The sequence below is a fragment of the Gymnoscopelus braueri genome (genome assembly GCF_963280865.1).
Source record: "Gymnoscopelus braueri genome assembly, chromosome: 15".
Classification (NCBI taxonomy): Eukaryota; Metazoa; Chordata; class Actinopteri; order Myctophiformes; family Myctophidae; genus Gymnoscopelus; species Gymnoscopelus braueri.
In genome coordinates, this window is record NC_137620.1 from 309,864 (window position 1) to 332,854 (window position 22,991).

General features: G+C 42.1%; 1 protein-coding gene across 1 annotated transcript in view; it reads left to right on the forward strand.

The window, feature by feature from the left end:
* Positions 1 to 22,991, forward strand: part of LOC308102191 (netrin receptor UNC5D-like) — a gene marked incomplete at both ends in the record, with an annotated part of 85,831 nt that overhangs the window by 41,426 nt on the left and 21,414 nt on the right. The window contains 2 exons of the mRNA XM_080451793.1: positions 11,018 to 11,192; positions 13,723 to 13,890. Of these exons, the coding sequence (XP_080307919.1) occupies positions 11,018 to 11,192; positions 13,723 to 13,890 (343 nt within the window). The remainder of the gene's footprint in view (positions 1 to 11,017; positions 11,193 to 13,722; positions 13,891 to 22,991) is intronic.

Genomic DNA, 22,991 nt, shown 5'->3' on the forward strand with positions numbered 1-22,991 from the left:
GGCTCTTTTTCTTGAGGAGGCTTAGGTCTTTTGACGTGTGCAGCAGAATGCTGCATATGTTCTACCAGTCAGCAGTGGCAAGTGTCCTGTTCTATGCTGCAGTCTGCTGGGGAGGCAGTGTGATGGACAAGGATGCTAAGCGGCTGAACAAACTGGTGAAGAAGGCGGGCTCAGTACTGGGAGAGAGGCCGGACTCACTGGAGGCTGTGGTGGAGAGATGTATACACAAGAAGAGCAGGGCCATAATGGACAATGTGGGTCATCCTCTCCACAACATCCTGGCAGGTCAAAAAAGCAGTCGTAAGGACCTGTTCCGTTCATTGCCCTGCAAGAACGATCGTTTTAAGAACACTTTTGTTCCAACAGCAATCAGGCTCTTCAACTCCATGACCAGCCGCTAGGCCTATGAACTGGACTAATGGACTAATGGTCTTAGTTTTTAGTTATTTATGGGTCTATGTGCAATGACAATGACAAAGGATGATTTTTATTCCCAGTGACACCTTTTAAATGCTTTTTTATGCTTATTTCATAATTACGGGGCCAGAGCTCTCAGCTCTGGACCTGTTTTAATGTTCCCCTCTTTTTTCTTCTCCCACTTTTGGCAGTTCTGGCTGAACCGTGCATACGCTTTTTACGAAACTTGGCCATATGGTAGATGGTCATGAAAAACTATCAAGAAATAATTCTCACAATCTTTCGTCAAAAGGTGGCGCTATAGCAAAATGCCAACTTTGAACAGGTACAACTCATGCCCTGTTTGACCTACAGCCATGAAACTTCAATATACATATGCGTCTACTCATGATCAACAACTTTCACACTCTGACTTTTGACCTCTGACCTTTAGATCTCCCACCATTTTGAATAATATGAAAAACAGTTAAAACCTATCTCCTCCTGGGATTTTTTAGTAATCTGCACGAAACGTTTTACACATGAACTTTGAACCTATGCCGAAAAACTGATGCAAAAGATTTTCCATAAGTGAAAAAATGAAGCTTTAATGAGCCAATGAATATTGCAGTTTTATGACAATTATTCATCTGCCCCTAACACATACATGCAGACTCACATTTCTTTGAAACTTTGCGGTAATGTTGAGGGTCATTTCAAATATCACTGAAACCAATCTTACTCCAATTGGTCAAAGGGGGGCGCTATAGCGATTTTTTGAAAATGCAAACTTTAAACAGGCAAAAGTCATGTCTCGTTTGGCCGACAGCCATTAAACCTGCTTACACATGTGCCTTGACTCATGAGGAACACATGTATCACGTTGACCAGTAAGCTCCGCCCTTAGATTGTCCGCAATTTTGAGCAGTTTGAAAAACACTTAAACCCAGGATTTTCCAGCTATTTGCGTGAAACTGTATCATCTGAGCGATCTCCTTTTTCACAGGTTTCTGTCTGTTGGTCCAATGGCTTCTCCCTTAAACGCGTGCCTCACAACCTGAAGGTTGCCAGTTCAAGCCTCAGATGATGCAGACTCATTTAAGTTAAATTGCAAAAAACATGACTGTATCAATGAATACATGTGCAAACGGTAAAGATAACATGAAATGCTTATTTGAGAGTATGTTTTTTCAATGTATGACGTACTTCATTGTGAAAATAGCCGATCTACAATCTCACAACTTTTCAGATAGCAACGTTTTGTGAGCTTGTAGATCGGCTGCTTTCACTGGTTTCGGTTTCGAGGAGACATACAATTTCTCTATTGGTAAATGTTTTGTGAACGAGTGATCTTAGTGTTAGTGAAACAGGGGCTTGGTTCATGACAGAAGGCAAAAGTTTATGATCTTCAACAGACAACTTCAGCCTGGATGAAGCTATAGCACTACAGGTAGTGTCTCAGCCTGTGAGTCTGAAGGTTGAGAGTTTGATTCCTGTCAATGGCAATAGGTTGAGCTGTCTGTTTCTCTCACTCTGTCTATCTGGCTCTGGTAGGTGGGTCATTACGGGGCCAGAGCTCAGCTCTGGACCTGTTTTAATGTTGCCCTCTTTTTTCTTCTGCCACTTTTCGCAGTTCTGGCTGAACCGTGCATACGCTTTTTACGAAACTTGGCCATATGGTAGATGGTCATGAAAAACTATCAAGAAATAATTCTCACAATCTTTCGTCAAAAGGTGGCGCTATAGCAAAATGCCAACTTTGAACAGGTACAACTCATGCCCTGTTTGACCTACAGCCATGAAACTTCAATACACACATGCGTCTACTCATGATGAACAACTTTCACACTCTGACTTTTGACCTCTGACCTTTAGATCTCCCACCATTTTGAATTATATGAAAAACAGTTAAAACCTATCTCCTCCTGGGATTTTTTTGTAATCTGCACGAAAAGTTTTACACATGAACTTTGGACCTATGCCGACAAACAAGCAGCAAAGATTTTCCATAAGTGAAAAAATGAAGCTTTAATGAGCCAATGAATATTGCAGTTTTATGACAATTATTCATCTGCCCCTAACACATACATGCAGACTCACATTTCTTTGAAACTTTGCGGTAATGTTGAGGGTCATTCCAAATATCACTGAAACCAATCTTACTCCAATTGGTCAAAGGGGGGCGCTATAGCGATTTTTTTTAAATGCAAACTTTAAACAGGCAAAAGTCATGCCTCGTTTGGCCGACAGCCATTAAACCTGCTTACACATGTGCCTTGACTCATGAGGAACACATGTATCACGTTAACCAGTAAGCTCCGCCCTTAGATTGTCTGCAATTTTGAGCAGTTTGAAAAACACTTAAACCCAGGATTTTTCAGCTATTTGCGTGAAACTGTATCATCTGTGTGATCTCCTTTTTCACAGGTTCTTGTCTGTTGGTCCAATGGCTTCTCCCTTAAGCGAGTGCCTCACGACCGCAAGGTTGCCGGTTCAAGCCTCACTTGATGCAGACTCATTTAAGTTGAATTGCAAAAAACATGACTGTATCAATGAATACATATGCAAACGGTAAAGATAACATGAAATGCTTATTTGAGAGTATGTTTTTTCAATGTATGACGTACTTCATTGTGAAAATATCCGATCTACAATCTCACAACTTTTCAGAGAGCTTGTAGATCGGCTGCTTTCACTGGTTTCGGTTTCGAGGAGACATACAATTTCTCTATTGGTAAATGGTTTGTGAACGAGTGATCTTAGTGTTAGTGAAACAGGGGCTTGGTTCATGACAGAAGGCAAAAGTGTATGATCTTCAACAGACAACTTCAGCCTGGATGAAGCTATAGCACTACTTGTAGTCTCTCATTCTGTGAGTCTGAAGGTTGAGAGTTTGATTCCTGTCAATGGCAATAGGTTGAGCTGTCTGTTTCTCTCACTCTATCTGGCTCTGTCTGTAGGTGGGTCATTACACTTTTTAATTGCATCGCACAAAACATGACTGCATCAAATAATGCATGTGCAATTTTTAAAGACATTACAATCTAATATTTAATTCAGACACTGTGAAACCACATGTTGCTTTTCACTTGGCAGGATGTAAAATGTCATCTCTCTCTCTCTCTCTCTCTCTCTCTCTCTCTCTCTCTCTCTCTCTCTCTCTCTCTCTCTCTCCCTCTCCCTCCCTCCCTCCCTCTCCTCTCCTCTCCTCTCCTCTCCTCCTCTCCTCTCCTCTCCTCTCCTCTCCTCTCCTCTCCTCTCCTCTCCTCTCTCTCTCTCTCTCTCTCTCTCTCTCTCTCTCTCTCTCTCTTCAATATATTCCGTTTCCATGTCTCTCTCTCTCTTCAATCTATTCCGTTTCCATCTCTCTCTCTCTCTCTCTCTCTCTCTCTCTCTCTCTCTCTCTCTCTCTCTCTCTCTCTCTCTCTCTCTCTCTCTCTCTCTCTCTCTCTCTCTCTCTCTCTCTCTCTCTCTCTCTCTCTCTCTCTCTCTCTCTCTCTCTCTCTCTCTCTCTCTCTCTCTCTCTCTCTCATTCACCAGGTCAGGTCTGTTGGTCCAATGGCTTCTCGCTTAAGTGTGTGCCTTAGAACCTCAAGGTTGCCAGTTCAAGCCCCACTTGATGCAGACTTCATTTAAGTTGCATTGCACACAACATGATTGTGTCAATTAATGCAAGTGCAATTGTTAAAGATAACCTGAAATGCTTATTTGAGAGTATGTCTTTTCAATGTATGACATAGTTCATTCTGAAAATAGCCGATCTACAATCTCAAAACTTTTCAGATAGCAACGTGTTTCTGAGCTTGTAGATCGGCTGCTTTCACTGGTTCACTTTTATCTTCAACAGACAACCTCAGCCTGTACAAAGCTATAGCACTATAGGTAGTGTTGCAGCTTGTCAATCCGAAGGTTCAGGGTTCGATTCCTGTTAATGGCAATAGGTTGAGATGTCAATTCCGCTTCATCTCTCTTCAATCTATTATGTTTCCAAGTCTCTCTCTCTCTCTTCAATCTATTCCGTTTCCATGTCTCTCTCGCTCTCTCCCCTCTCTCCCTTCAATCTATTCCGTTTCCATGTCTCTCTCTCTCTTCAATCTATTCCGTTTTCCATGTCTCTCTCTCTCTTCAATCTATTCCATTTCCATGTCTGTCTCTCTCTCTCTCTCTCTCTCTCTCTCTCTCTTCAATCTATTCCGTTTCCATGTCTCTTTCTCTCTCTCTCTCTCAATCTATTCCGTTTCCATGTCTCTCTCTCTCTTCAATCTATTCCGTTTCCATGTCTCTCTCTCTCTCTCTCTCTCTCTCTCTCTTTCTCTTCAATCTATTCCGTTTCTCTCTCTCTCTTTCTCTTCAATCTATTCCGTTTCTCTCTCTCTCTCTCTCTCTTCAATCTATTCCGTCTCTCTCTCTCTCTCTCTCTTCAATCTATCCGTCTCTCTCTCTCTCTTCAATCTAATCCGTCTCTCTCTCTCTCTCTCTCTCTCTCTCTCTCTCTCTCTCTCTCTCTCTCTCTCTCTATTCACTGGCCCCGTATTATCGCTGCTTGCAGCTATATTATATCTTTTATATTTGTCTTCTCTCAGTTTTAACCTGTGACCCCCCTTTTTTGTGATGTGTTTTTAACTAACCTTGCTGTATGAGCTATGGGATATCTGAATTTCCCCTCGGGGATCAATAAAGTATCTATCTATCTATCTATCTATCATAAGGCTCTCACAGCTTGATTATCATGTTGGCAGGTACAATATTACCACCCTAACCTGGTTTCAGTCTTGCCTGTCTGATATCAACTTCTGGCCCTAACCCTTACCTCAAGGCTCCATTTTGGGCCCTACATTCTTGTTGCTTCATATGCTGCCCCTAGGGTCAATTTTCTCCGAACTATATCTCTTTTCACTGTTTTGTCAATGATGTCCAGATCTACTTTATTCTCAGAGCTAATTGCTATGATTCAATTCAGCTGCTACTTGACTGCGACCAGGAAATATTTTTAGATTTTAGCCACATTTTATACTTTGGCTATTCAAAAATAGCAGATATATAAGCTCATAGCGTGTCACTTCATGCCATGCTATGAGCTTGTAGATCTGCCATTTTTGAAAAACCTTGAAAGTTTGTGCAAATCTTTGAATAATATATTCTCAAATCTTTGCTTCTGGGGGTCCCTGGAACTAAATATTTTGAGACGGGGGTCCGCGGCCAAATACATATAATTTTGGTGGGTCCTTGACATGAAAATGTTTGAGAACCACCGATACAGCAACATACGTTTTTTTCAGGAAATTGTTATAGGATTTAGAAGACATTTTTAGAAGCGGCCTCAGGTCTTAAAGGTTTAATGACATTCACTTTTACACCACATTCAAAGTCTTTGTCCTGGTCCTTCAAAAGTGTACAAAAAGTTTTAAGTGAAAATTCCATTCCAGTGATCAATGGCAGGTGTTTTTCTCTCACATTTCTAAAGCCTTTTCAACTGCAATGAAAAAAGAAATCTTTGCCTGCGGGTGTCGCTGGTGAGGGATTTTGCCTGTCAATCATCGCCTCTGCTCCGCCCCCCCCAAAGAAAGGATAGGGGAGGGGAGGGGCGAGGAGGAGAGTGGGCGGGATTATTCGACAGTGACCTCACTGTCGAAGGGCCAAGCTCAGATTACTTTTCAGCCTAATTATTCAGAAAACCCCAGACCACAGAAAATCCACTGAATGTTTTAAGTTCAGGTTTTTTGGGTGTAATTGAGGTCATAAAACCCCAAATAAAACATTGAAAATAAAAAAAGTGAAAATGAATGTCATGATACCTTTAATGGATTAACTCAGAAACAACTGGCAATCTTTGCTTTTTTTGGTCCAGGTTTGACTACTGTAAATCTGTATACACCGTATTGATCAGTCGTCACTCAGGCACCTGCAGCTAGTTGAAAATGCAGCTGCTCGCCTCCTCACTGGCACTAAATAAACACAAATCACCTCACCACTGTCTTGGCCTCAGCTTCATTGGCTCCCTGTCAATTTTAGAATTGATTTTAAGCTTGTATTATTTGTTTTAAACCTCTAAAAGGGTTGGCTCCCCTGTATCTTTCTGAACTCGTGCACCATTACATCCCAGCCTGAGCTCGGAGGTCTGCTGACAAGCTGCCACTGGTCATACAAAGAAGCTGTGAGAAAAGCAGGGCTGAACGTGTCTTTGTGGCGGCTCCCCTTGCAGGCTGCATATGGAACAGCCTGCCTCTCTCTATTAGATCTACCCTGTCTATCAAGGTTTTAAATCACAACACTCACTTATTTCCCTGGCTTTAATCACATTTTTGCTTATCTTATTAATTTTGTTGTATGTATATATATATATATATATATATATATATATATATATATATATATATATATATATATATATATATATATATATGTATGTATGTATGGGCGTATGTGTGTGCACGTGTGTATCGTTGTTGTCGGGCAGAAACCTCCTATCTCCATATTCTAACTTTTTGTTTTTTTTGTAAACCAACGCCCATACACCCTACCCTATGCGGCGTGAAGAGGCACGTTTTATGTATGTATGTATGTATGTATGTATGTATGTATGTATGTATGTATGTATGTATGTATGTATGTATGTATGTATGTATGTATGTATGTATGTATGTATGTATGTATGAATGTATGTATGAATGAATGAATGAATGAATGAATATATGATTGAATTATTGAAAATAATTGGTTAATACAAGCTTACAATGTGTTGGATCACAACGTGTTGTGAGCTTGTAGATCTGATAGTTTTGCTATATGCCATACGGCGGTGTATATAGCCTATAGGGCTTCAGTGGTTAAAGGCACATTTCTTGGGACATCAAAGGGGTAAAAAATGACAGATGACATCATAACGTCTTTATAGATTTTCCAGCTCCATTTATATTTTTCTTCCCAGGCACTTTGAAAGAGCAAAGCAATCTCTGCCACGCTGTGTTGGCTGTGGTCATATTGCCTTGGAGAATGTACAGTGATGTGCACTCTCACCAGCATACAGTATACATAGGCCCATACATACAGATGCACACATGCACTCACTCCAACACACACACACACACACACACACACACACACACACACACACACACACACACACACACACACACACACACACACACACACACACACACACACACACACACACACACACACACACACACACACACAATCCCATTGGATGTATTTGTGTTTGTATGACTATACTTGTGAGGACATGCACATGGTAGGACAGTGATTTTATGGATACCTTTTTTACAAGTTGTGCCATTTTTTAACCCCAACCCTAAAGCCCAAACGAACTGATCTACAAGCGACACGTTGTGAGCTTGTAGATTTATTTTACAAAAATTGTCTTTTCGTAATTGTAAACCGTTACAATTACAAAAAGATTCAGTTTTTTTTTTTTACCATAAAGACAAACATTTCTCTTGCTCCTCACAATGTCTATTTCTCATATTCTACTATGGAGACATTTGGTCCTCACAAGTATATAATACAAGTACACACACACAGAGCCCCCTAGTGGCTTGGTAGTTAGTAATGTTCAGTGCACCGCCATAAATCAAAACCCACTCCCTGACGCCTGAGTGAGTCTCTCTCAATGAAAAAGATCCAACTAATGGCAAGTTAATAGCAATTTACAGAGCCAGCCAAGTGAACATAGAGACACACAGACACACCATACTTTAAGTTTATAATTCCTAATTACTTTCACTCACTGCATGGCCTCATATTGGTAATAGTAGACGCTGTTGACCTGCTTTGGATCTCCCTGAGGGAGGTTCTGTCCTATGGATTACACAGTAAAATACTCAATGTTAATTTAACCACTTCAAACCTATACTAAATTCAGTGGTGGAAAAAGTACTCAAATGTTTTTACTTAAGTAAAAGTAAATCAATAAAAGTATCAATAATGCAATGTAGAAATACTCTGTTGCAAGTAAAAGTCCAGAATTCAAAATGTACTTGAGTAAAAGTATAAATCGCAACGCATTGTGAGCTTGTATATCGGCTATTTTCAAATGGCCGAAATGTATATAGGGCTGAAGTGGTTAATGTATGTTTTGTAATAATAATCAAAATCAAAAGTAACTAGTAACTAAAGTTTTCAAATAATTGTAGTGGAGTAATAAAACTACAATATTTGCCTCTGGGGTGTAGTGGAGTAGAAGTAAAAGTATTGGAAATTGGAAATACTAAATTGTACTTGAGTACATGCACTTAGTTACTTTACACCACTGACTAAATTTACCAGGGTGCATCAGGGTTCTATATAGGGGGTTTCAAACTTTTTTATACCACAACCCCATATTATGTGGGAAATGTTTGGGCGACCTCATCACCCCCAATCGAAAATTCTGTGAGGGTACAGATGGAACCGAATGGACCCGTGCGTGGTCCATGTATTTGTACCTGCCCATAAGCATTTAGCCAAAATATGTTGCTCGAAGTTTAACATTAGCCTAGCTGGCCTAGAACCAGCAGTTTCTTGATCCAGCTCTCGATTTTATTTCGCCACCGACCGTGGCGTTTTTCAGTTGGTATGCTCTGTTTGTCTGTCTGCGAGAATGATCTCCCCGCTCCGAGCGAGCCGCTCGGTAATGTTACATCACGATCTAAATTTAAATCCGTGAGGGTACAGATGGAACCAAATGGACCCGTGGAAACAGCTAAAATCAGTGCGTGTGCCTCAGCCTCTGTAAGGGCTTGTGTGAATATGTGCGTTGCTTGTTCACAGTCGGTGTTGGAGGCGGAGCTGTCAGCTGTGTGTGTGTGTGTGTGTGTGTGTGTGTGTGTGTGTGTGTGTGTGTGTGTGTGTGTGTGTGTGTGTGTGTGTGTGTGTGTGTGTGTGTCTGTGTGTGTGTGTGTGTGTGTGTGTAAATCTCTTCAAATCTCTTCTTCAAGATTGCTGATCTACAAGCTCACAATGCGTCCCGATGAGACGCATTGTGAGCTTCTGCTATCAAATATTTGCCTGTTCTCACCAAATAGTCGGTTATCATGGCATGCCGAGAAGAGAGAATAGGGACACTAGGCTTCATGTTTAATCAAATGGACCATTTGTACACTTGTGTACTTGCGTTACAAATGAAATATTAACACAGAGGATTTTACTGTGTACATCTAGTGATCTACAGTAGGTCTGACATCAAGGTTAGAAAGCATCCCTTTGTTTACCTGAGCAAAATGTAGCAATATCATGGAGAAAGGCCACCTTGAATGGATACAACTATTGGACAGCCTTTTTAGGTCTCTTTACGAGACGTTATATTGTAGCGACACAAATGTTAATTGTTATATAGAACAGATGTTGTTTCAACAGATGTTTAACCTGGTATCCTAGTTTTGTTGAAGCACTAGATTGTTATCTTTCCAACTTAGGTGACTATTTACCTTGTTGTTTGTTGACTATAGGGTTCATGCCGTTTACTATGATATCACACTTGTGAGTCGCTCCGAATAAGAGTGTCAACTAAATGCCTAAATTATAATTGAGAAGGGTGATAAAAAAACACACACACATTTGATAAGAAAATCACATTAAAATGCAAAATAGAGAACAAAAGATCTCACCACAAAATCAACATTAGGAATAACTGTAACAGTTATGGTTGAAAACTATAACACTAAGTGTGTGAAATGACAAGTCAAAAATATTCCTGATGCAGAAAAGAATCATAAAAGGATAGAACATTTCACATCCAAAAATACTCTAGAGAGAACTTGGCTTGTGTTGAAACCCACGTGCACCCAGCAGGAACACGTCCTTGTTGCTCCTTGTGCGTGATACTGTTCACCCCAGAAGTGTTTTAAATAGTGAAGTTTGAGTGGAAATTAGTGTATTTTGGAAGCAGTGAGGATATGACTGGATACATGACACTTTGATTATACTGTGAGAGTTGTGTGAGAGCTTAGAAACATATTTTTGATATAGTTTTGCTGCTGTTAAACTTAGCCCACTATTAACTTTTTTTTATTTTTTATTCTTTCATTCACCGTGAAGGAGAAAAAATAAGAACAAATATCCATGGATTCAAGTGATCGTGCATACGTACGCGCAAGCATGTACACATAGCTGACCAGCTCAGTGCTAGTTGAAATACATGTATTCAACATGTGATTTTTAATAATAATAATAACTTTGTGAGTGTCTGGTAGGCTACAGCTCTTGTGTCCTCTGCTAAGCGATTAACCCTTTCACACTCCATGGCTTTTCTCGAGTAGCCTAATGTTATGCAAAGCAGCCAGGTTGAGGCCATTGTTTAAGGTGTTAAAGACGGCTCGCCGCTGACGGTGCGTGCTCGCGCGTGCATGTGGAGTTCCCAGCCCCCAGCCCCCATAGTAGCTTCAGAGCTAAGGGGGCGCCGTCCCCCTGAGCTCCCCCTACAGCTACAATGGGTTTAGGAAGGGGGTGTGTCTGATAAAATGAATATCAAATATCTAAATACTGAATCAAGCAACTTAAAAACTGTCTGGGGGGCTCACAAAAGCCTGAGTAGACCCAACATTTTTTTTAAAGTGAAAAATCCCTTTAAGTTATAGCATTTGTTTCCATTTAAATTGCATTTAAATTGTGTGTGTGTGTGCAGGTGGAGTGGCTGAAGAACGAGGAGCCTGTGAACTGGGATGGAGTCGTTGACACCAGAGTGGATCAGAACCTCATCATTCCAGAAGCCCGTCTCTCAGACTCTGGGAACTACACCTGTGTAGCCAGTAACATCGTGGCCAAGAGACGCAGTTCCACGGCCACCGTGGTCGTCTACGGTAAAATAAATGGAAGTCCGTCCGTCCTACATATTTTGTCCAAGCGTCATGCAAATCGGTACACAGTATCTCTATAGTCATGTGATCAACACGGATCTGTCCAATTTTCCATGTTCCATCCTGATTGGCCAAGATTGGCTTCCAAAGTTTGCAGGCTTGGTTCGTTTTGAACAAAATGCCTCAAATCATGAACACAGCATTTGATTTCCGTGGAAGTTTGCACGCACATTCCCACTTGGCCGAGGAACAAATGCCACCCCTTTTCACATTGGCCTGTTATAGCGCCACCAGCAGGTCTAATTTAGCAAAACACATTTTTGGAACAAAATGCCTCAAATCATGAATGCAGTGTCCGATTGCCGTGCAAGGCCTAAGAATAAATGCCGCCCTTTTTACATTGGCTTATTATAGCGCCACCAGGAGGCCACAATAACCTACCTGACCAGGCGGAGACCTGTGCTCCGAGGAGCACTTTTTCTAGTTACCAAATAAATGAATTCATTCATTCATTCAAGATGACACCTTAATTTCATCCTGTCTGGGTCACATTTAATAACAAATGCACATACTGCACAATGACTTTTTGTCGGATTCATGAGCACCGGCACCTAATAATTTACAAATTAAGCACTGTTTGTAGCTCTCAGAATGTGCAAATGGTTACAATGGTTAGAAACAAATGGTTACATTCTGTACACTCTCAGAGTTAAATTGACAGGAGTCAGGATCTTACAGACAGTGTAACTGTACACATACAGTATTCACATTTACTAGTACATACCCAGGGATGCACCCCCAAACTATGTGCAGACACACAGTACAATCAGTTAATTTATCTACCCTCAGTTCATTAAATACATGTTCAGTTAACTTAACAGTTACCTCATTAACTGTTCATTTAATTAACTGAGGGTTAATTCAATTAACTGAGGGTGTCCACATTAGGTGTACAAACGAACCAAATGGACCCTAAGGGTCCATTTGTACACTCTCAGAGTTAAATTAACACTGACAGATAAGGAAATGGTATCAAATGGAGGTCTGTGGCCTAATCAATGCATATCATGCTGGGGGTACTTGAAATGAAAAAGGTTGAGAATCACTGCTATACAGTAGCCTACCTCTAAGATCGATGCTATATAGTACCTTTAAGATAGGTGCTATATAGTACCTTTAAGATAGGTGGTATACCACCAAAAGAGGTTTGCCTACGATTACAAGCCACAAAACCACTTTTAATGCTATTTAGCACCTTTTTTTGGTGTTCAACATTTAGCATATATACCTTCTTTTGCTGTTCTGTTGGCTGCTGCAAATAAAGAAACAAAGCACTGCTATTCCACCGGGGAAAACTCCACAGCTCATTATTCTCTGTGTTTCCACATTTATATATCTTGACGTCTATCAACATCCAGAGCGGCTCCTTTGTTTTCACAGAAAGCAAGCGAACATCTTCTCACTATTCAGCCTTTCTGTTTCTCATCAAAGCAGCAGTTGAGGCCCGTCAGTCATCAACCACTGTCACACTAATGAAGACTCTCACAATGTTCCTACTCTTGATAGCATGAGACAGATGTAGATCTAATGAAGACTCTCGCAATGTTCCACACTCTTGATAGCATGAGACAGATGTAGATCAATCTGTCACACTTATGAAGACTCTCACAATGTTCCTACTCTTGATAGCATGAGACAGATGTAGATCAACAAGAAAGAGCACATCTTCATTTTCCAACATGACAAATAATGTGATATTACAATAAGTCAGCTGTTTACGGCAGCAGATGAAAGGTAATGGATGGATCATTAGAGCCAGAGCGATATATATCTTTCGGACCGAGGGGAGCGGGGGTCCATGCCTCTGATTTTGATATGTGATCTATCATCTCTGTCGGGTGGAAACTTCATAATGTCCAAAATTGGAGGATTCAAATTCATAAACGTCAAAGGTAGATCTACAAGCTCAAAACGTGTCGCTTTGCGCCGCGCTTCAAGCTTGTAGATCTGCTACTTTTGATACTTTTGTCTGACGCTGTAGTATGATTGTATATGAAAGAATGCATCGTATTACTTATATCTTTGTATATAAAAGGATATATTTTTGAGAAAAGAGAGTGAAGTAGAAAGTAGGTCAGTGTTCAAACTGTGAGGATTGCTTTGGTCTGACATTTCTGCGCTGCCATGCAGTGGTGAAAGTACATTTACTGTACAAGTACTGTACTTGAGAACAATTGTGAGGTACTTTTACTTGGCTGAGGTGCATATTTCCTGTAAATATATATTATAATTCTACTCCACTAAATCTTAGAGGCAAATATTGTATTGTTCACTCCACTTCAATTGTGTGACAGCTTTAGTCACTTTGCACATTTAGAATACAAATACAAAACATAAATATTAGTATAGGTTTATATAACCAGCAGCACATAAAGTAATTCAAATCAGCCCCACATTTACAAGCTTAAAATTCTACTTCTACCATTGCTTATAGAGTGTCTTTCTTCCTGTTTCTTTTCTTCTTCTCCTCCAGTAAACGGAGGCTGGTCCTCGTGGACAGACTGGTCCTCCTGCAACGTGCGCTGTGGGCGGGGCATGCAGAGGCGTTCGCGCACGTGCACAAACCCCGCCCCTCTCAACGGGGGGCTGTTCTGCGAGGGCATGTCTGTACAGAAGAGCACCTGCAACGCATTATGTCCAGGTACGCATTAAACCATGACATATTGCACTGCTCCTTATTTAAAGGAGAAAAATGACTTCATTCATGAATTCATGGAGTTTTTAATTTTTTTGTCGCATTCCTAAGCCAATAATTTGATGACCGGCGGAAAGAAGCAAATGTCTCCGTTAGGAGACTCCGCCGGTCATCAAATTATTGGCTTAAAGTAAACGATTGCTATAGCGCCCCCCTTTGGCCATTTGGAGTAAGATTGGTTTCAGTGATATGGAATAACCCTCTACCGAACTGCAAAGTTTCATAAAAATGTGACTCTGCATGTATGTAGAAAGTTTTGTGCACATTGTGCAAAAATCCCAGGAGGAGATAGATTTGAACAATTTTTCATATAATTCAAAATGGTGGGAGATCTAAAGGTCAAAGGTCAAAAGTCAGGGTATGAGTTATACCTGTTCAAAGTTTGCATTTTCAATTGAGTGCTATAGTGCCACCCTTTGACGAATGAGTGTGAGTTTCATTTCTTGACCATTTTCCATGACCCTCTACCATATTGCTGAGTTTGCATTTATGCGTAAAACGGTGGAAGAATAATACAAGGTAGAGAAACAAAAAGGGACCATAGGCCCTACGGCCTTGGCCCCATGCAAGTCCAAAATCAGCAGCTCTTAAATGTGTCGCGATGCAACGTGTTGTGTCACTAATAGTCGGACAATAGGTTAAAAACCAAAGTGTTTAAAATAAGTTCCGCATTTCAGCCTTAGTGATCAGAGTTGGGTAGGCCTACACATGTTTTTGGTTCTTTCACTTTAACATTTAATCAGGTGATAATCCAGGAATGTATTTTTATAGCAGAAGCAGGTGCCTCATATTGATTAGTAATGTTGTAATATTCATTATAATAATATTGATTAGTAATGTTGTAATATTCATTATAATAATATTGATCGGTAATGTGGCTCCCATTGCTCCGTGAATCCAAGGCTGACAACACAACCCGTGGAAAGTAGTTAGGCTGAGCTCTCATGCAATGTTTGCCGGTGCTTCTGTATTTATGACAGCATTCTCTTGGGAACACAGCTGTCTCTCTCTCTCTCTCTCTCTCTCTCTCTCTCTCTCTCTCTCTCTCTCTCTCTCTCTCTCTCTCTCTCTCTGCTACATTTAGGGTAATTACGCACTCATTTCTCTTCAGACAGTCTTTTTATGCTCTGACCTCATTTTTATGTCTGCAACATAACACACAGTGTTCTTAGACAGCAGCCCTGAACACAAAGTCTATGGAAGTGGGACTGGGGAAAAAACACAGAAAAATAAACCGAAACTACAGCCTTTCTCTGTCTGGAAAGTTAAAAAGAAGCCATTGTTCTTACATCAATAAATGAGTGAAGTGGTCCTTTAACCTTGCTTTTTTCCCTCCTTATCTGAATTCAACAAAAACACATTATTTGCATTTAGATGATCAAGTTGAGGGGAAAGCCTTGAAAATGCTTGGAGTCATAATAGTGGAAGGGGGAGTCGGTGAAACATGACACAAGCAGTTTTTTGGGTTCCAAGTCAGCAAGATGCTCCAACACGGTCCTCACATCTCTATCCCTGTTGGGGAGGACAATGTTTACTATGCGAGTTTTGTTGCCAAAAGCTCTATAAAGACTTTCTCGGGAGACTCAGTGAAATTACAGGGCGTCTTTGTGTTGTCAGCATTTTGTAAATATCACTTTTTTTTGCATTGGGAGCTGCTCTTCTGGCTATGGAAGCCTGGTTTATCTTGAATGTGTTTGCGAGCGTGCGTGCATTTGTTTCAGGACGGCACAGCGTGACACTCAAAACACATACGCACGAGGCAAAGCACGCGCATGTACGGAGAGACACGCACGCAATCACGCGCACGATACATGCTACAGCAGCAGCATGCCGTTTCGATCTTTAGCTGTATTTGACCTATAATTCTAAGGAACTTGTAAACTAACTCCTCGCTATGCCTGCACTGCTTACTTCAACACCTGGGTGTGATTTCTTTCAACTGGGGCTGTTGAGCAGCCTATTGAAATGAATAGACAGGGATGGATTGAACATTGTTCCTGCAGTGGTTCCTCAACCTGTGGGTCCACATGATTTTGGGGGTGTCCCCAGACGACAGTGAAGTGACAATTTAAGGACCTTTTTGATACCTCAAAAAATAAAGAAAGAAAAGAAAAAAGACCATTACTCTATATTCAAAAGTATTCAACAAACTATATTATAAAAACTGTTCAAACATTGGCCAAATTATCAAATAATATAAGAAAGACACAACAATTGTGAGAATAGGCGATCTACAAGCCCTCAACGCCTTGCGTTGCGAGCCGTTGTGAGCTTGTACAGTAGATCTGCTATTTTCACAATATTTATCTGTGGAACCGAGTCAAACTAAATGTAATGCCTCAACTGCCTCAACAACAATTCCAAGTGCTTATCAGGGTAGGGGGTCCCCAGTTCAAATATGATTATTTTGGGGGTCATGGCCTGAAAAGGTTGAGAACCACTGCTCTAGTTCATAGCTCGATGAAATCAACTCATCAAAGGCACTGCTTACTTCACACTTGGTGTGATGATTATTGTCTTCGGCATGGCGAGAGTACAGTATGTTTTGCACCCTGTCTGTCCGTCCGTCCGTCTGCGTGTGTGTGTGTGTGTGTGTGTGTGTGTGTGTGTGTGTGTGTGTGTGTGTGTGTGTGTGTGTGTGTGTCTCCGTGTGTCTCCGTGTGTCTCCGTGTGTCCGTCTGTGAACAGCTAATATCCCGCAGCGAAACTGTGCACACACTCCCTGGATGCCAACTCAGAACCTATGCCCCAAATTATTCACATGGGCCTGTTATAGCGCCACCAGGAGGCCGCTTTTTGCAAAACACTCCTACATATGTTGTCCAAACGTCACGCAAATCTGTACAGAGTATTTCTATTAGTCATTGAACGAAACGGGTCTTTCAGATTTTTAATATTTCATCCTGATTGGCTAAAATGGCTACCAAGTTTGCAGGATTGGTCCGTTTTGACAAAATGCCGCAAATGATTAACGCAGTGTCCGATTGCGGTGAAACCTCGCATGCATTTTCGCACTACGTTGAGGAAAAAAAGCCACCCTTTCAACATTGCCCTATTAAGGGGGCACGGTGGCGCAGTCGGTAGCGCTGTCGACTCACAGCTAGAAGGTCCTGGGTTCAATTCCCGCAGGGGATGCTGTGGGCGCTGGGGGCGTGTTCTCTCCTCTGCGTCATCAGTGCAGGGTTGGTGGAAGGGCCTCTCTGTGTGGAGTTTGCATGTTCTCCCCATGTCCCCTAGGGTAGGTACCATCACAAAAACATGCAGTAATCCTGGTCACTATACTGCCTCCCCCTGGCCAGCCGGGGCGCCTGATGGAGGGGAAAGGAACTGGTTGTAATAACGTGTTCCTTCCACGCGCTAAGTCCAGGGAAACTCTCCCCTGTCAGGTTATAAGAAGGTCACTTGGCTCTTATGCATTGAAGGAGGCATGAGCTCGGCCCTGGCCTCCCTAGGTTGGCAGAGGGAAGGTACTGCCCAGGATTACATAGACAACTGGCACTCCGTGTAAAAAATGGGGTTACAAAATCGTGGGATAAAAAGTATAAAAAAATATTATACTACTATTATAGCACCACCAGGAGGCCGATTTTTGCAGAACCATTTTTTAAAATATTGCTCCTACAAATGTTGTCCAAACATCACGCAAATTATGATTGATTTTTTGATCAGACCCTCAGCCTGATCTGGCAGGGATTCGCATGACGTTTATGCCGGAGGAGAGGAGCGGAGAGGGGAGGGGAGGGAGGAGAAGAGGAGAGGTGAGGGAGGAGAAGAGGAGAGGTGAGGGGAGAGGGGAGGAGAGGAGAGGGGAGGGGTGAGTAGAGGACTGGAGGGAGAGGAGGGGAGAGGAGAGGAGGAGAGGAGAGGAGAGGAGAGGAGAGGAGAGGAGAGGAGAGGAGAGGGGAGGGGAGGGGTGAGTGTTCGGTTGTTCAGACTAGCCCCTGCTAGAATAACTTCCGGGTCCCAGTGTGTATTTTCCCAATATGCGCAGTGCTGTATCCCTCGCTGTTTTAACAGATCTGAGACTAAAATAACGACTAAAGTGTCATTCTACCGCTTTCCTGGCAACGACAAAAAGAAGAGGAAATTGTTTTTTTATTTACATCTATATATAAATATATATATAAACTAGAAAATGTGCTCCTCGGAGCACAAGTCTCCGCCAGCAGACCTGTGCTATTTTAATCAAATGAAATCACTTACCCTATCTTTAACCATAGTTCTCTAGGAATGTTCTAATTCTTACTTAAAATAGAACATGTTACTATATCATAGCAATTATATTATCATAACAATAACTAATGAGATACAGTAGGGTAAAAGATATATCTTTCAGTTAAACAAAAAGTTCTTTGTTAAAAGGTGAATGTTAAAGTAATTTATGTACCCCTGAGATGAGGAACAATGAGAGACATTGATGTTGGTTGTCAACATGACTCTGGCCCCAACTGCTACAGACACGACCTCCCGTAAGCCTCCTGTATGCGATGGGTTGCTTGATAGTGTAACATTAACTAGTCCTGTCTTACAATCTTTTTGTGAATCAATTGCGGTGATGTTGGATATTTTTGTTGGCAACTTTATTATCTTTTCGCCATTGTGTGAATCTGTGGCTGCATTTGTTCTGAAGACATGCAATGCGTCACTTGGGTATGAGGGATCTGTTTTAGAGACGATTCTGGTGTGTAGCAGTGCAATGTCTTCTGCACAGCATGTGTTTGTACGAACTCTCATAAGCAGTTCTGCAAAGGTTGGTCATCTTTCTGGCGCATCGTTTCTGTTAGTTCAAATAGTTGGAAGTTTTCTTTCCACAATGAACCATGTAGTCTGACATAGGCATCAGAACGGGTATCGAATACTTGTTTTGCCATGACTGGTGGTAGTTGGTACAGGTCACCGACTGCAAGGATACTGACATTGCCAAAACGGGACTCTGAGCTGTGTATGCCTGTGATGTCTTGAAGGCGTTTGTGAATGTGATGTAGAAGATCTGCACCCACCATGGAAACTTCGTCAATGATTAGCAGTTTTAGCTTCCCCAGCCGTGAGCACAATGTATTTAATGCGTCCTGTTGTTAAAGTTGCATTGTGTGATCTCAGCCTCTCCTGTCTAAGCTATTTATATATTAATATTACATATTGTGATGTCACGTGAAACTGACCAATGTTAGGTGTTCTCAGAGGGACACACACACGCACGGACGGACGGGTGATTTGTACTGGAAGGTACTGTTCCAATCAATCAGTCTTGATTGGAACAGTAAATGGCTTTTTGAAGTGACACACCTACAGTATTTATAGGATTTTATTTCGTCATGCGTCCCTCTAGCCAATCAAAAGCATTGGTGTCAACATATTGACACGTGTCACGTGGAGCTTGACCAATGTTAGCTTGGCTAGGAGACAATAAATATAAAAAATATATATATTATAATGTTAATAATAATAATAAATAAATACAAATATAAATATATATATTAGCCTACTTTTTACTGTCTATGATATTAGCATTAAGACCCTTATTAACCCTCAATGGTTCATCTCTGAAAAAGGAGGTTATTGTAAAAAGATTTACGGGTTCCAACATGTTTGTTTACAATGAAGAGTGGACGGCGCTGGTGCCTTTTGGACCCGGAGGTGACGTCGGACTACAAAATGACGTCAGACTTAAGAACCGAATAGGACAGGAGGGAGAGGAGAGGAGGGGAGAGGAGAGGAGGGGAGGGGAGAGGGGTGAGGAGAGGAGGGGGAGGGGAGGAGAGGAGAGGAGAGGAGAGGAGAGGGGAGGGGTGAGTAGAGGACAGGAGGGAGAGGAGAGGAGAGGCCAGAGGGGCCGGACTTCGCATGACGTGTGTGCAGAGTGACTAGCTGTCTGGACCAACCTCGGATCAGGCCTAGATGTGAGGGCCGCGAAGCGGCCCTGACATCTAGTTATTATTATAGTGGGATCACAGTTTGTTTCTCTTTTTATAGGGCTATGTTGTTTTCAGTTATTGTTGGTAGTCATGACAGCCAGTTCCCATCTGATGTCATGTGTGAGTTCAGACTGCTCCACACCGTACTGAATAACTGCTAGCTTGCATAACATCTTCAGATTAGGACTTAAATCTAAGATATGCAGGTCATCAGGTGTGTTGCATCCTCCAAAAACGATGATACGATCTCCCACCATGCAACAATCCATACAAGACATCCTACACGGGGCTTTCCCTTTGGGCTCAACCTTCCTCCATGAGCAGGTCTGTGAATTGAATTTCCACAGATCATTGAAGTCCTGGTTTGAGTCGTTGACACCAAATATGTACAGTTCTCCATTGTAGGCAAAGGCTGAATGACCAGAGCGTTCTGCCGGAAGAGGCTGTGCAGAAGGTGTGCTCAGCCAGCAGTTGGTCTCTGTGTCAAACACTGTGATGTTGTTGTACCAGTCGCCCTGGTCCCCATTATAGCCCCCAAATACAAACATCTTTGTCCCAATGATGGTGGCAGAGTGACCTACTGAAGCAGGTGTTGGAGTTCCTCTGGTGTTAATCAAAGACCAGACCACTGTATTTGTGTCCAACTTGTACATGTCATTAGTGAATCCATGGATGTGTCCTCCATAAATATACATGACCTTCCTCAAGACACAGGCTGAGTGGAAGTACCTCTCCTCTGGGACAGTACCAGAAATATTGGGTTTGGACCATCTGTGGTTGTCAACATCAAATGAATAAAGCACGTTACAGTAAGGATATCCCCCCCAGATGTAGACAATATCTTCTACCAGAACAGCTGTGTGGCCCCTGCGCGCACAGGGAACCTCAAGGTCATGTTCTCCTCTTTCATTTTTCCATGGGGGCAACTTCCTCCAGCGTAAAGACACTGTATTGAAGATGTGAACTTCAATCTGATTACTGTTGTTATTGTATCCTCTAAAAGAGTACAGCTTGTGTCCCACTACCACAGAAGCTGGGTAGAAATACCTATTTCCTCCTTTCCGATGTATCGTCCAGTGAAACATTTCACACACCAGCACCACTGTGAATCAGTGCAACTAATCTACAGACAAGGTTAGAAGGCAGGGCAATGTATTGCCTACAGTTGCTGAATGGTGTTGTGTTGGAAAATACAACAAACACATTTAAAAGGACAATTATGTTGAATGTGATGACGATGTTGTGATGTCATTCCTTGATGACATCATTACATGGAATAGCTAATGACGTTACTCAACCTGAATGGCCATTTAAGCTAAATCTATAATCTGAAATTTGCTAATAATAAGATTTGTTTTGTCAGTACTATGACATCAGTCATCCATATTTGGGCATATCGAGATAAAGACACACAGACCGATATGCAGAGATGTAAAAAGGCAACACCTTGGAAACAGAGTGTTTGTGGACTGGCAAGAGTTTGAGGCTCAATGTTCAGGAAGAGCTATACCCAGCAGCTGTTAATAAACAAGGACAAGGTCAGTTCCTCTCTTTCTAGAATATCTAATCTTCATCTTCAACCCCCCCCCCATAGCAGATCTACAATGCGTCGCATCGCGACCCCCCCCCCCCTCTCTCTTTCCTTCTTGTCATTCCCCTCTCTCCCTGCTCGTCTCCTCTGTGGCCCAAACCTCTAGTAGCTGTACAGTTGTGTGCCCGGGTAGCTAAGTTAGTAGAGTGATCGCCTTTGAATCACAAGGTTCTGGCCTCAATCCCAGTCATTACGTATTGTTTTATGTCATCTCCTCTCTCAGTGGATGGAGGTTGGGGTCCATGGAGTGAGTGGACAGTGTGTGGCACAACGTGTCAGAAACAGTTATTATCTTCCTACTATAATTGACAAAAGCTCCGGAAGTTCGTCCGGGATTCGCAAGCACAGGATCACTCCACATGCCTCCAAGACCCGCCACAGACTGTTGATCAGAGCTATGGCTATGATTTAGGCATCTTACCCCACCTCGATCAGTGATCAGACTCTCGGCTTGATGGATTCTCTGATTTGCCTATCAGACCATCAGCCTGATCTGGCAAGTTGCCATAGTACCTCCTGTACTCCTTGTACACACATGACTGTATGACCACGCACGGCTGCAATGTCATCATTAAGTACGCCGACGACACTACACTCATGGGGTTGATCACTGATGCCAGTGAGACGGCCTATAGAGAAGAGGTCAATACACTGGCGCTGTGGTGCCGGGAGAACTAATTGTGGACTTCAGGAGGCTGAGGAGGGAGCACACGCCAATCTACATCGATGGAGTTGCAGTGGAGAGAGTCATTGAGTTTAAATTCCTTGGCACACACATAGACAACGAACACTCACACCACTCATGTGGTGAAAAAGGCGCAACAACGCCTGTACTACTTACGGCGCCTGAAGAAGTTCAGGGTCAGCCCCCGTATCCTGAGGTCCTTCTACAACTGCACCATCGAGAGCATCCTGACGGGTTGAATCATCGTATGGTACGGGAGCTGCACTGTTCTTCAACAGAAGGCACTACAGAGAGTAGCGCGGTCAGCCCAGCGTATAGTCGGCGGTGAGCCTCCCTCCCTCCAGGGAATATACGAGAGGCGATGCGTGGCCAAGGCTGAACGGATTGTTGGGGACATCCACCATCCCAGCCACAGCCTGTTCAGGCCAGCATTGCGGCCGCGGCCAGGCAAGCAGTATCTCAGCCTTGCTAGCCACACTCAAAAAGACTATGGAGTACTTTCTTCTTGGCCGCCAATGTAAGACTTATGAACACACACTGAACACTACATGGCCCGGATTATATGGCCATAAATCTGTGGCTAATGTATTGGACCTATGACAATGCAGTTTGCACTTGAGCTTTTTTGCACATTTAGGTAGTTTAGATCTTATATAATGATTTTATTTAAGCAGCTTAGTTTTTTAACATAGATAATTTTTGTCTTTAATGTGGTATTCTTGAGACTGTAGCTGCTGTGTTGGTTTTTAGCGCACAATGAATGAATTTCACTTGTAATTGGTATTGTAATTGACAATAAAGTTGAACCTTGAACCTTGTTTTTATATATATATATATATATATATATAAATATATA